Here is a 15,518-nt window from a genome sequence, read left to right as displayed (position 1 = left end):
CATCAAATAAATTGGTTAGTCTCTAAGGTGCCACAAGTCCTCCTGTTCTTTTTGCGAATACAGACTAACACGGCTGTTACTCTGAAACCTTGTATTCCAATGACTGGGCTGAATTTGGTCAACTCTTGCAAGAGAATTAACCCAGGTGCCAGTAGTACCAACTTGATTGCTTTGTAGCAACACCGATAAAAACAGGTTGTCCAAATAAGAGTGCAGATACACCAGGGGACTTGAACTCTTCTACCACAATAATTAGTAGTTTGGTTAATAGCATTTACTTCAGGTAACCAAAATGGCAATTACTTGAGCAGAATCAGCAGAAAGGTTCAGAGGCATGGTGCTATTACAACAGACAGGTATCCCTCTCAGACAAATTCAGGTCAATAATTGTCCCAGTGAAGTGGCTTCAGGGTTTGTGCGTGAAACTTCAACTTTCTCAAATATTTAGTGAATTCTGAGAGCTAGCATCTCCCTAACATTGCCACACTTGACAATTTCTAATGGTGGGGGCATTTTCTGCAGTGTCCAGATCCAAAACAGCAAGAAATTCTTGATTCATTTTCAGTATTTAAACTTTGACTTATGTCTAGGACTAACCTGGCATAAGTGGAACTTTTCCCATTCTGCTGCAAAGCACATCAGCCTGACCACTAGACATGCCAACAATTGAGATGCCAGGGAGACTTGTGCATTGGAACCAGAGCTACTGGGTAATAAGAAGAAAAGGAGGACTTGTGGCACCTTAGAGACTAACAAATTTATTTGAGCATAAGCTTTCATGAGCTACAGCTCACTTAATCAGATGCATTCAGTGGAAAATACAGATGAAGTGAGATGTAGCTCATGAAAGCTTATGCTCAAATAAATTTGATAGTCTCTAAGGTGCCACAAGTATTCCTTTTCTTTTTGTGGATACAGACTAACATGGCTGCTACTCTGAAACCTGTGTAATAAGAAAGACCAGTCTGGTCTGGGATTATCTCGTCCTATTGTTCCAATATTTGCCTGTCACAGAGTGGATCCAAAATCTTCCTCTGGTATCTACAGCTCCTAAGCAAACAATTTTTCCTAGCTTCTCTGAGTAAGCTACCTCCTTTCCACTTGCAAAGGATAACATTTAGTAGTGTGGAATTAATTTGAGGAAGGCTGTGGATGTATTTGTATAAATTGTCATTAACATCAATTTTAAGAATGAATTTTAAATTTTTTGTCTCTGTTGGTTGCACAAAGCCAGGTCTGCTTTGGCAAAAAATATACTATATAATTGTCCAGAGAGCTGCAGGAACCATCTCGACATTTCTTCCTTCAGTTTTGGTTTATGGTGAAGAAATCCTTTTCACTGAACATCATGGCTTCTGCTAGATACCAAATCTACAGCACCCTTGGAAACAAACCAGAATTGGCTTGGCCTGTTAAAATTTAAGAAAGAAAATCAGCTGATCCACAATTACTTGTCTGGAAAATTTTCCTTTTTCTGCTAGGAAGATAATCTTCATAGATGAATGGAAGAAAGAAGATAGCAATTTTTATCCCATTTACCTGCCAAAAATATACCTTTTTTTGCCAAGCCCCCCCCCCCCAAATACTCTCTAAGGGTATTTTCCTCTCTTGAATATGATTCCAATAAATTTCTATATGGCGCCATCTAATCCCTCTACCCTAGTTTCAGTTTATTTACTCTGAGTATGTAAGTTCCCCCAAATGCTGAGGAGCTACATATCTGACTTTAGTTTCAACCAGTAACTTGTACTATTTTAAGAGTTTTTTGCAGTATGAAGAGAAGTCAGTAGAAGCAGGTGTTTTAGGAAGTCAAGAGAGTGCAGTACAGTATTTTTTTAAAAGTAACTTCTGTCCACATTCTTCTCATTTTAGTGGTTGTTTACCCATGCTTTGAGAATACATGATCCTTTAAATGGGGCCATAAGAAAAGTCTAGGATCTCAGTCATCCAGTTCCACTATTCCTTTTCTTTTTGACCCAATAGATACATTCATAAATTCAGATTTTAAGGCCAGTAGGGACCATCATGATCATCTTGTCCAGTGGTTCTCAAACTTTTGTACTGGTGACCCCTTTCACATAGAAAGCCTCTGAGTGCGACCCCTCCTTATAAATTAAAAACACTTTTAATATATTTAACACCATTATAAATGCTGGAGGCAAACTGGGGTTTGGGGTGGAGTCTGACAGTTTGCAACCCCCCATGTAAGAAACTTGTGACCCCCTGAGGGGTCCTGATCCCCAGTTTGAGAATCCCTGATCTAGTCTGACCTCCTGCACCTTGCAGGCCACACTCCTGTAATAGACCCATAAACTCTGGCTGAGTTACTGAAGTCCTCTATTCATGATTTCAAGACTTCAAGTTACAGAGAATCCACCATTTACACTAGTTTAAACCTGCAAGTGACCTATATGCCCATGATGCAGAGGAAAGAAAAAAAACTTCAGGGTCTCTGCCAATCTGACCCCAAATATGGCGATCAGTTGAACCCTGAGCATGTCTGCAAGACCCACCAGCCAGAAACCTGGGAAAGAATACTCTATAGTAACTAATAGCCCTCCCCAGCCAGTCTCTGGCCGCTGGGGATTTTTGCCATTAGCTATTGCTAATGGGCCACATACCGTTTTAGGTTTTAGAGTAGCAGCTGTGTTAGTCTGTATCCGCAAAAAGAAAAGGAGTATTTGTGGCACCTTAGTAGTAATCTCATCATACCATCCCCTTCATCATCTTATCAAACTCAGTCTTGAAGCTGGTTAGGTTTTTTGCCCCCATTGCACTCCCCCTGAAAGGCTGTTCAAGGACTTCGCTCCTCTGATGGTTAGAAACCTTCACCTAATTGTGAGCCTACACTTGTTAATGGCCAGTTTATAGCTATTTGTTCCTGTGTGAACACTGGCACTTACCTGGAAGGGAGACGCATTATTTAAATTATTTATCCATATGATGTATTTATAGAAAGCAATTATATCTCACTTCAGCCTTCATTTGGGTCAGCTAAACCAGTGGTTCTCAACCTGCGTCCCTCGGGCCACTTATGGCCCAATCAGCAGAGTTGTGGCCCATGTGAGGTCCTCAGGGCCATGCAGGTAGTATTGGATGCGGCCCACAAATAGGTTGACAACCACTGAGCTGAACAAACCAAGTTCCCTAAGTCTCCTCTCATAAGGTAGGTTTTTCCATTCCTCTGATCATCCTAGTAGCCATTCTCTGCACCTATTCCTGTTTGAATTCACCGTTCTTAAACATGGGAGACCACAACTGCACACTATTCCAGATGAGGTCTCACCAGTGCCTTGTATAACGGTAAAAATATTTCCCTATTCTACTGGAAATGCTTCATCTGATGCATCCTAGGACTGCATTAGTCTTTCACCGTCACATCACATTGGCAGCTCAGTCATCCTATGATCAGCCAATACACCCAGGTCTTTCTCCTCCTCTGTTCCTTCCAACTGATATGTCCCCAGCTTATAGCACACACCCTTTTTGTTAGTCCCTAGGTGCATTAAACCTTGCACTTCGCACTATTAAATTTCATCCCATTTCTACTACTCCAATTTTCAAGGTCCTCCAGATCTTCTTGCATGATATTCCCATCCAACTCCATATTGGCTATACTTCCCAACTTTGTGTCATCCACAAATTTTATTAGTGCACTCCTACCTTTTGTGCCGAAGGCTGTGAATGAAAACGTTAAATAAGGTTGGTCCCAAGAACAATCCCTGAGGAACTCTACTAGTAACCTCCTTCCAGCCTTAAAATTCATCTTTCAGCATGACCCATTGTGGTCTCCTTCCTGATCCACCTTTCAATTCTCATATTAATTGCCATCTTCTCCAATTTAACTAATAAATTCCTATGTGGAACTATATCAAATACCTTACTGAAATCCAGGTAGACTAGATCTACCACATTACCTTTGTCTTTAAAAAATAAAAATAAAAAAAAATAAAATAAGTTACCTTCTCAAAGAAGATCAGGTTGATCTGGCACAATCTACCTTTTGTAAAACCATGTTGTATTTTACCCTAATTACCATTTACCTCTATGTCCTTAACTACTTTCTCTTTCAAAATTTGTTCCAAGACCTTGCATACAATTCAGTTCAAGCTAGCAGGCTTGTAGTTTCCTAGATCATTTCCCCGCCTTTCTTAAAAATAGGTATGATATTGTCACTTACCCACAGCAAACCTCTGGCAACACTTCAAGAGTAAGGGTGATACATCTTGGACTTGGAAGGCAATGAAGCAATGCATGCATGACTAAGGGAAGCAGAACTAATACAACTCTGGCTGGAAGGGTGTCTTTAACACTCTTGTTTCAGTCTCACTTCTCCCCTTAAAAGTACCCTGCCTGCATAATGCGCAGATGCAACCTATAACAAACAACAAAAGGTGGCTCTGCCTTGTTCCCAGGACTTAGAAGGTTTCTTGCTCTTGCCACAAAGTCTGTTTGCCTGCCATTAACGTTAGCACTCTGGTAACAAATTAAGTATCTGTGGCTTTTTGGATGAAAACTATACAATTGAACCAAAAGAGATTAACGTGTAGGAGTTAATTCTCTGCTTTGAATTCCACTATATTACAATTTTCCAGAGACCGCAGAATGAGTTACAACATTCCACATACGAGGCAGACCTGCCAGTAGGGAATCTAAGGGAGAAAGGGCTCCCCCACATTCAGGAGTTTGTGACTGGCAGTTCTGAACTATCCCTGCTACATGTGCAGAAAAGTAATGTCCAGGATGGCAGGCACTGGATTTCTACCCAGCTGCGGTGTGTAGACTCTGCTGGCTAGCTCTGTTTTTGTATCACCCTGTAACCAAACTAGTAGATGTCCAATAACATGAAAATCCACAAAGTAGATGCTGGGAAGGGTCAAGGAGTTCTCTCTTCTCCCTGATCTAGACTGCTGTAAAGGGAAGGGTAAAAAGAAATGGATCCCTTATTCTGTCCCTCTCTTAGCTTCCTTTTTGGGGAACTATTCATAGGTCTCCCAAGTAAGCTGTGTGAAATGGATCTAACACTTAACTGTTTCACTACTGCTATCTAAGAAGCAGTAGTCAAGCTGCCCAAAGACTTGAAATGTCTCTGCTGCTTCTTAGTAAAGCTACTAGCAACAGAGGCACTGAAGTTTAAACAAGTTACCTTGTTTATAACATCTAAGTTGAAAATTTCTATGGAAATTTTATGGCTTAGACGCCGCATACATAGGGGAGCCTCTTGTTTGCCACTCATGAGCAAAACAGACAATTCAAAAAACAATGCACGATAACTGTAAAATCACATTTTGCCTCCGAGAGCATCTGATATCACCAGAGAGTTCTGCAGCAGCCTCTCAGCAAGTGATTTTCTGTAAGAGCTCAGGGACAACTCTTATCCTTCACTATTCATCTTAATGCCTCCAAATAAAGAGAAGAGGTTGACAGTGTGGCAGGGACTTTAATACTATGCATGATGCTACCATATAATAAAAACAAGAATCTCAAAAAAATCTTAAAATTCAGTTAATTTCAAACACTACAATGTAAGTAAAGGCATTTGTTATCCTACTCTTCCAAGACTAATCCATCAACTGAGACAACTGAAAGCTCAGCCACAAGTCATTGTCCTTCCTTGATTCCAGAGTGAGCTGAGATTTGTATAAACGCCTAGCACAACAGTGCCCAATCTGTTGAGGTCTGAAGATGCTACCACAACGTAAATGTTGTTTAATGCTAACACACATACATTCAGGTTAAATATCTGCATATTTTTGTTGAGATGTCTAATCTGATCTATGACCAGTATGGTATAGTGAGGAGACAAAACTAGGATCTGGCCTGCCAGGACCTGATTTTGGGAGATTGTGGCCTCCAACTATGTAATTCCACTGCTTTCAGACGAAAGGCAATAAACTTCATTTAAGCCATTTTCAAGTGTTTGCCTAAATGCACAAATTCATATAGGTTTCTTCCAAGTCTCCCTAGCACAAAACAGATTACCAAGCTCCTTGTGAAACAGTGACCTGTATTTAAAAAAATAAGATTGTAAGCTCTTTGGGGCACCTATTTGGTGTGAGGAGGGGAGTGTGAGAGGACACCTAATACAATGGGCCCTGATCCTTGACAGGGGCCTCTAGGTACCACCACAATACAAAATTACCAACAAACTACAAGGCACAAGTATATAACGTGTTCACTGACCATTCAATATAGTGATAGATTGGTCTGGTTTCCCTTATGTAAAATGCAGCCCTATTTTTAAAATCCCCTCAGAATTCCTTCCTTTCAAGGGAACTGAAAGAGGACTTTAGTGCAGAAAACAACAATATTGGGTAACCTCCTTAAAACAACTGTATTGGAAATAAACCAAATTTATACACGAATATTAGTTTCTTCCCTTGTAACCTGGTTTCTCCAAGTCCCTCTATGCCAGTGCAAGCAGTCAACCGAGTTCTCTCACCAGCATATGGAGACAGGAAAAAGCAACGATTTTGTACATCGACACCTTCTCTGTATGAGGGGCTGACTGGTTAGAGAGTTCACCAGCAATATAATGTAATGTTTTCAAAACAATACATAAGAATTAAAAACAGCCCCAACTCCACCAATACAACAAAAGAACCATAAAATAAATGGATTAGCACAGAATGACTATAAACGCTGGTCTACACTGCGGCCGGGGGAGGGGGGTGCTCAACCGAAGATGCGTAGCTGAAGTGGGAGTATCTTAGGTCAACTTACCTGGCCGTGAGGACGGCGGTGAGTCGACTGCTGCCACTCTCCCATCGACTCCGCTTCCGCCTCTTGCAAGCTGGAGTTCTGGAGTCAACGGGGAGTGTGTTCAGGGATCGATCACTACCCGCCGATCCGGCAGGTAGTGAAGGCCTGCCCTAAGAAAACTAACAGGTAAAATTGTTCCATCATCTGTTATGCCAGTCCACAGAGTGGGCACCTGAATAGCAATGCCCATCTTCAGTAGAAACACTGGGTACTTTGGGGCATGGGGCAGTAGCCAGCTGCAGCATACAGGGCTACCTACAGAGAAAGGTCAGGCAAAGAGGTTGTTCTTATGAAGAGACAGGGCAGGGATCCCTGCTCAAGGAGTTTAAAGTTTTCCTACTCTCCCCACCAAGCAAGTGGCCACAAGAAAGGCAGTTTTAAGGAAGACAAATCCAAGACCTGTCCAACAGAGAGTTCAAAGGCAGCTCTTGAAAGGGCTTTTAGCACCAGGATGTGGTAACTACGCAGATGAGATAAGCTCTCCCATTGGTGTAGGATCATCTTCACTAACTGTAGCGCAGTACATGAAGACAATCCCAAAGTGTCTAATGAATTTAAACCTTGCCTTTTTAACATCTTATTCACATACTGAGACCCTGAAGTTCCTCATGTCTAGTTGGCTATGTGTGTGGAAGCAGAAGCATTTAGGAGAAAGATACTGCAGAGGTAATTCCAGGACACTTCTCTTATACCTTTCTATACCATTAATAGTGAACATGCTCCTCTTCAGCACTTGCTAGAAGCGTTTTTATGTGACTGAACTCATCCCACCTTTGTGCTAAGCAGGTACCTCGCAGAACCCCTCCCTGAGAGGTGGTCCCTATGACAAGTGGAGAAGCTCTCCCCTCGACATAGCGCTGTCTACATGGGGGGTATAACTTCACTGCTCAGGTATGTGTATTTTTCACACCCCTGAGCAACACAGTTATACCAATATAAGTCTGTAGTATAGACCTGGCCTTAGGAACCTTTAGGAAGCCCACACAGAAAGACGCTCACCTTCACTGAAATGCAACCAGAATGTCACTATAAAACAGTTACAACATTTTGGGGAATTAATTATACTAGGAGTTGAGGGAAAGCAGGACAGACATCTACCAGTGAGGTCAGAAATATAAAGGTAATGATATACCCTTTTAGCGAGAGACAGACTCAGACCAACAGATTGAGGTATACAGAGGCATTTCAAGGAACTGGGCACAGCCAGCAAGATAAAGTTCAGAAATCTGGGAAAAGTTTGCTACTGAAGAATGGCATAACACTGACACGACCTGCTACCCATTAAGCCCTTACCAGCCAAAAAACAAAACTATTAAAAAAAGTTCAGAACATCCACACACAACCAAAGCCAAAAACCCTACCCACCCAGGCAGAGATTTTACCCCCAAAATAAGTAGTATTCCCAGAGAATCCACCAAGTCCACAAGAGACTTCGCTATTGCTATTGACTTTACATGGAAGGCATTCAGTCACCATGATGATGGGGGCAGTATAAAACGCTCAGATATACAGGTGGCTACTGTCCAACTGGGGGGAAACCCAGGAGCGACCTGTGATGGATATTCTTATTCACAGACTCCATGGCCAGAAGGGACCATTGTGATCATCTAGTCTGACCTCCTGCATTAACCCAGGCCATAGAGCTTCCCCGAAAGTAATTCCGAGAGCATCTCACAAAAACATACAAACCTTGATCAGGAGCACTGGAACAATTCATACAGTGGGGGTGCTGAGAGCCATTGAACCAAACTGTAAACCCTGGGTATAGAAACCACTTCAAGCCAGGGAGTGCAGCAGCACCCCTAATTCTAGCCTTTATGATCTTGATTTTAAAATGGCCAGTAATGGAAAATCTACCTCGACCCTTGAAAAGTTGTTCCAATGGTTAATTACTCTTACTGTTAAAAATTTACAGCTTATTTCTAGTCTGAATTTGTCTAGTTTCAACTTCTAGCCAATGGACTATGTTAACCTTTCTCTGCTAGACTGAATAGACTGAAGAGCCCATTATTAAGTATCTGTTTCCCATGTAGGTACTTACAGCCCGTAACCAAGTCACCCCTTAGCCTTCTCTTTGTTAAAATAAATATACTGAGCTCTTTGAGTCTATCACTATAAGGCAGGTTTTCCAATCCTTAAGTCATTCTCCTGGTTCTTCTCTGAACCCTCTCCAATTTTGTAACACTTCTTAAATTGTGGACACCAGAGCCAGACAGTATTCCAGCAGCAGCCAAACCAGTGCCAATATAACCTCTCTATTCCTACTCAAGATTCCCCTGTCTATCCACCCACAGATCACACCAACCTTTCTATCCACAGCATCACACTGGCAGCTCAGGTTCAGATGATATCCATTACGACCCCGAACTCTTCTTAAGAGAGAATCCCCCATCTTGTTCCTAGACATTTACGCTTAGCTACATTAAAATGCATACTATTTGCTTGCACCCAGTCTCTCAAGAGGTCCAGATCGCTCTGAATCAGTGGCCCGTCCTCCTCACTATTTACCACTCCCCCAGTTTTTGAGTCATCTGCAAACTTTAAAAAAAAAAAAAAAACCATAAAATTATCACTGATAATCAAAATGTTGTGCAGTATCTTATTTTGCAACGTCCAGATTTGACAGTGAAAACCAGAAGGAGGGGGTAAGTGAACAGGGCTGTGTTCATAGTACACAAACCCCTAAATGGGGAGCCTGAACTGGAGAGAGCCTGGTCTCCGTTCTTCTAATCCAGAACAGGGCAAAACCCAGTAGATATTTTGCAGATGAAGTAGTTGCAGACAGAAAGACAACTGAACAGGTTTGACCAACCTGCTTCATCAGATTAATGACATTACAAGAACTTAACTCTCTATCCCCTCAGATCTCCATCTGCCAGCATGATGACTTACCATCAGCTAGGCTAGGCTAGAGGGATCCTTGAAAAATACACTTACTACAGTTTCCCACCGTATGTGTGTGTATCTTATAAACAAAAAGATTTATCTTCATAACAACCCATCCTGTTCCTACCTACTGTAAAAATCACAATCGTTTATTTGTGGCATCATATGCAATTGCTATGGAAATGGCTGGTGACAGAGTTGATGATTTAATTGTACTGTATGAGCAAAACCAGTTTCTATTTCTAGAATTACCATAATGTCACCACCCGTGGAAAGGAAAAAAAATATTTGAAAGACAAAGGCCTAGTATTAAAGTTTTGCTGTTGAAAGGTTTTTTGCCAAGAATTTAACTCTGAACTTCCATAAGATTACTGAGTTCATATACCAGAAAATTCTGAAAGGGATAAACCTTCTGTCAAAGAGACTGACTGAATCAGGAAGTCAGCATTCACCCAAGAATCTATTTCAACATTATTTATGTTAACTCAGAGAGTAGAAATGAAGGCAGTTATCTGAATTGCTTAGAAGGCTCTATTGTTCACACTTTCAAAGGATTCTCCCCCTCCCCCCACCACATATAGAACAGAATAGGGCATGTGTGAAGCCAGTGGAGGGCAGGGGAAAGGCATGAAGTCTCGTGGAGGAGAAGAGAAACAAATATACAGCTTTAGATATGGATGTCTTAATTTTAAAATGTGAAATCCTACCTCCCATTGCAAGTGAGGCGGGATATTTCTGATCTGAAGTTTCCGACTCCTGCAGACGAATTAAAGAAAATAGTTAAAACACAGAAAAAGCATCATTAATAGAAAAAAAAGTGTACATTTAAGCATGTTTTCTAATAAACTAAGCAGAAAGATCCACAGTATACAAAGACAAAACAATGAAGTGCAAATGGAAGAAGTTCGATCAAAACCAGTGTAAGACCAAGTCCATCAAACTGTTAGAGTAATATTTGTTTTACATGTGGCAGCTGTGATGTTTCATAAAAGTATGGAGCTTGAAAGCTATTTTCATTAAACCTTTTCAAGCAAGACACGGGTATCTAGCTCTTTGTATACAAAAGCATATACAAAATACTAGTTTTCCACCCCTCGCTGTTTTTGAGAAAAAAATTTATACCAGGAGGTTTCCGAGAGGAAACTTCAAATATTTACTGCATTCTATCGCACCTACAAAAAGAAAAACAAAAACCCTGAATAAATAGGTTTGGTTTGAGATTAAGGGACTTGCCTAATTGATCACATTTTAACACCTGAATTCCTGACATTCTTTGCCTCCAAAGTAGAAATCATGAAATTAGTTCATTAGATTTTCACGTCAGATTTATATTAGCATTCAGTCACTTATCTAGTCAACAACATATTTATTTTGAAGTACAACAGCAAAGCTGACTAGATTCAATGCCAAATCCTTTGTCTCCTCCCTTCCCCCAAGGCAAGAGAACAAATAAATGCCAGAGATGCCACATAGCCCCTGGGATTCTCAAGAATGTGTAGATTAACACAGCTCCAGCTGTACTCAGGTACTCTATGTGCGTGCATGTGACCAGTTAAGCTATTCTTGTAAGAAATCATGAAAATTGATAACATTATACCATAAAAATAATCACTTAAAGCCCTTTGGAGGGATATGGGGTACAACTAAGTCTTAGCTGGCTAAGAATTGCTGAAGAAACATTTTTGCCTCAGAATACATAACAGTTGGTTCAAACACATACTACTTTGCTTTCCAATGTTTATAAACAAACTTTAAACTTTTAAAAGAGATCTGTATCAAAGTTTAGTGGTGTTGCAAAAAAGTAACAAACGATTTTTAAAAATAAAAAACAAACAAACAAACAAACATGTACAGACAAGTAGTGTCTTAGGACGAAGTAGACAATGCTCACTGCTAGGGATAGTCTTGCCTAACAATGACATGGAAGAAGAAAAGGAGTACTTGTGGTACCTTAGAGATTAACAAATTTATTTGAGCATAAGCTTTCGTGAGCTACAGCTCACTGGCATGGAAGGCACTCTTTCTCTATGCAAATTTCTTCTAGAATTGATTCCTTCTCTCACCCTCACTTACTCACCTTTCCAGTTAGTTTTTACATCTTGAAATACTCTGTTCAAAAGGCCTCTTGTGTTAAACCGAACTTCAGTTGTATCCTTAACATTTTCGGTGTGTGAAGGTTCCCCTCAGAAGGTAATTACCAGGCCCAGTATTCTAGCTGTACTGTGTAAACAGCCCACTTCCATATCATCTATTTTTGATGGGCAATTAAACTGACTAAAATAGCAGCTATTTTCGCAAAAAAGTGAACTCTGAAGACGAACGGATACCAACTGCAATGTAACTGTAGAAGTATTGTATATATATCTACTTACTTAAATAGGTAACACACACATTTGGTTACCTCATGGTGGAGTTCACAATCAAGTGGACAGAATAAAAGTGGTCTCCAGTATAAATAAATAAATAAACAAACAAACTTGACCCCCTGAATTTTGAATTTCCGAGATTTATAGAACAAAACCTGCTGGCAAAAGTCTGGAGCTACTTCAGCCTAAGGAGCAATGTGAAAAGTCTGAATATTTGGAGAAATCTTTGCAATCTTGGGCAACTTTATTATTAAAGGCTTTTCATAATAAGGTTAAAAAGTCTACATTTGTGATACACTGTCCTGCATTATCAAAATATTCTTACTCATCAACACAACAGTAAAACTGAATTGATGAATGTATATTTTATAGTCAAGTCTGTAATCACAGTTTAAAGTATTAGAACATTTCAAGGCCAAGTACCAGTCATCTAAATGTTGTCTGATGTGCTTAAAAAGTGAGGTATGTTGTTATAGTCTTGCTTATTTGTAGATTCCAATTAAAATTCACTAAAGAGTTCTGAGAGTGTGTCACAACTTGCTCTAGAAGGATCCAAATGTACTGACACGATATACCACATGACAACAACAGGTCTAACCAAAAGAGCTCAATCCTTGATACAGAACTAGGCAAGATGCATCCGATGAAGTGAGCTGTAGCTCACGAAAGCTTATGCTCAAATAAATTTGTTAGTCTCTACGGTGCCACAAGTACTCCTTTTCTTTTTGCGAACTAGGCAATAGTTATTCTGAAGGTATATCAGCTGGTGAATTTCATATACACAGTTCCCTCCTCCCATTTCATCTAGCACAAAAACCCTGTGTTTCTTCAATTTTACCTCAAAACACAGGACAGACATAATAAATCTAGTTTTATGACCTTTATTCATGCCTCTTTTACCAGTCTCAATTTTTTTAATCTACTAAAGACAAAAAAAAACTTGATGAAAGTTAACTTGGCCAGTCAGTTTATTTGCACACAGAGATAAGTATTTAGGGTGAAAATTAAAAAAAAAAAAAAAAAAAAAAAAAAAGATCATTCCTAAATGACCAGATCCCCTATCATTTGTGGAGATGGGGGAAAACTATGGGGGTGGAAAGATTTCTGAAAGCTAGCCTCAAAAAGGTGTATCTTTCATATTGTGCACTTCCGAATTTATGGCAATAGTGAAACACTTATTAATACCATGTGAAAGTGAAAGGTCACATTTTTTAAATGAACACTTCACATTGTTGCTTGTAAGTTTAAAGTAAGGTCTGTACAATCAGCTGTACCATTCAGCAGCCATGCTCCAAACATAACAGCATAACTCTGTTGTCCGCCAACAAGGCTTTTACATCATCTAGTATTTCTTATGCAGATCACAAAAATATAAGTAGGAAGGTCTGGGGGGGGTCGGGAATCCTTTCACATTACTGTTGTATTGTAGTAGATGCAGTTAACACACACACACAGTTCAGTCCAAACCCAGATTCGTCATGCAACTAATGTGACAGGAGAGACCACAGACACTTTCTAGAAAAGAGTGCAAAAAATATATCTTTGAAGTAAAAAGGTTTAAGGCTTTTCACCCAAAAGCAATGAGGGGGAGGAGGGGGAAAAAGAGAGAGTGAGAGACCATATCATGCCATATAGCAGCCTCACCATGGATCAGGAATGTACACCAATGATAAATGCATGAAGCTCTCGGCTGCTCAAACTTGGACAGGATTGTACCTTCCACCGCTATTGTACACTTTGGCAACATTGTTTAACAGCTTGTCGTGCCAATAAAATATTATTGAATTACGTTCATCTGATCTGTGTACACACACCCATGCAGGATCACCACACAACTTTACTTTAATGACTACTGAGAAAGCATCATGAATCAAACCACATGCAAAATCTGTTAATATGGTCCATAGTAAGGAACAAATCCTGGCCACTGATTTCAGTGAGACAGACACCACTATCTAGCTTTCATTAGACCAGGATTTTTCTCCAAGAAAATACATGCTTAGGGTGCTTAAGGTGTGGAATTCTCATTTTAAAAAGATGCCTCAATCCTGGAGGGACGGAAGTCAAAATTTCATTCCAGAGACATTTTTCTATTTCAGTAACCATGAGCTCATGTACATCCCTTCTAAACGATGCTGCTCTCTTTGGCAAGGTATCGTATGCTGGTTTTAATACTATAATGTGATTGTGCTCCTGGGTCATGCTCAATCACTTTTGTTATGTTAATATTTATTAATGAATTAATTTATAAAAATTAAGCCAACTGCAATCACCCAAGATTTAAAGAAATGACTGATTCATTCTTAACTTCATGAAGGTTTTACTTTTTGAATGAAATTTTGGTGATAACCTGATACCTAAGAGCGCGTGGGCATCTTAATAGATCTTTGTAATAAATCTAGTCAGTGTGACCAATTTCTCTGGTTCCCTTGAGTTATACAGTTAGTTACTTATTAAAATCAGACATATGCATCTGATCTTAATAATGTGCTGTTCAGATACTTTTCAAAAGTTAGATGTATGTAAACTATGTTCATTTCTCTCTCTCAAAATACACACAACAGCCCTCTACCGCAGAGGATGAAATACACATTTTTAGGTCCTGTATTAGGCTTGCTCCAAAGCTGCAACTGAAGAAAAGAACTGGATAAACTCTAATACTATTATTTCAATTGCACTTTTGGTGCAGTGTTGGAAACTGGATCCAAATACAAGTATCAACCGTGACTTGAAGTGCATTAACAGATTTATACTGTGCCCACATCAGTTTTATATGCTTACAGATTTCACTGTGCTCATTGGCAGAGAAAAGTGCAGTTCTTTACTAAGTAACTGTCCAGTGGTATGTTTAAAGTAGCGTAACACAGATTACTCAACTAATAGAGCAATTTTTAGAAAGAACTTCTGAACAAGTGTACAGTCAAAACATGTTTTGGAACCCACAGTGCCTGTGGCCAAGGAGAACCCTATAGGTTTAGAACAGTACTAAGCAGAGATTGTAAATAAAAAGGAAATACTGAAATGATTTGCTCCCACCTCCCAAGAACTTCTTTTGGGGTGAAGATGCTCAAACACTGGCCATGCACATATCTCTGGCTTAAAAACATTTCAGCATTCTCATTCCTGCATGATGAACTGGGTTATATCTGGCCAAGGCAAATTCATAGACGTTTGGTTTTTTTCGGGGGAGGGGAGATTAAGATGTTTCTGTGCAAATATGTTTACAAGGAATACCAAAAATATCTCCAACTTTTGCTCAGAGTTCCTAATCTTTATATCCAGCATTTTACAGCAACTGAAAGATTTTGCTTCTGCACTGCCATTGTGCGCAAAGCCTTTTACAAACACCTCCCATCAAAAAATGACAAGTTCCCTACCCCAAAGTGTTTGTATGAGAATTGTTTTGTAAATTATGTTGTGTGGTTATAGCTGTAGTGCAATACCCATCTATTCAATTTGACTTAAACAACCATACAGAATAAAAATATACAAGTAAAATTACCA

The 15,518-nt window shown here is 39.8% G+C and overlaps 1 protein-coding gene across 2 annotated transcripts in view; it reads right to left on the bottom strand.

The window, feature by feature from the left end:
* Nucleotides 1–15,518, bottom strand: part of IGF2BP3 (insulin like growth factor 2 mRNA binding protein 3) — a 163,770-nt gene that overhangs the window by 124,984 nt on the left and 23,268 nt on the right. For both annotated transcript variants that reach the window (XM_074945782.1, XM_074945784.1), the window contains exon 3: nucleotides 10,356–10,404. In XM_074945782.1, the coding sequence (XP_074801883.1) occupies nucleotides 10,356–10,404 (49 nt within the window). The remainder of the gene's footprint in view (nucleotides 1–10,355; nucleotides 10,405–15,518) is intronic.

The sequence above is a fragment of the Natator depressus genome, chromosome 2 (genome assembly GCF_965152275.1).
Source record: "Natator depressus isolate rNatDep1 chromosome 2, rNatDep2.hap1, whole genome shotgun sequence".
NCBI classification, from domain to species: domain Eukaryota; kingdom Metazoa; phylum Chordata; order Testudines; family Cheloniidae; genus Natator; species Natator depressus.
The sequence above is the reverse complement of the archived record's forward strand: the minus strand, read 5'-3'. Positions and strand labels throughout refer to the sequence as shown.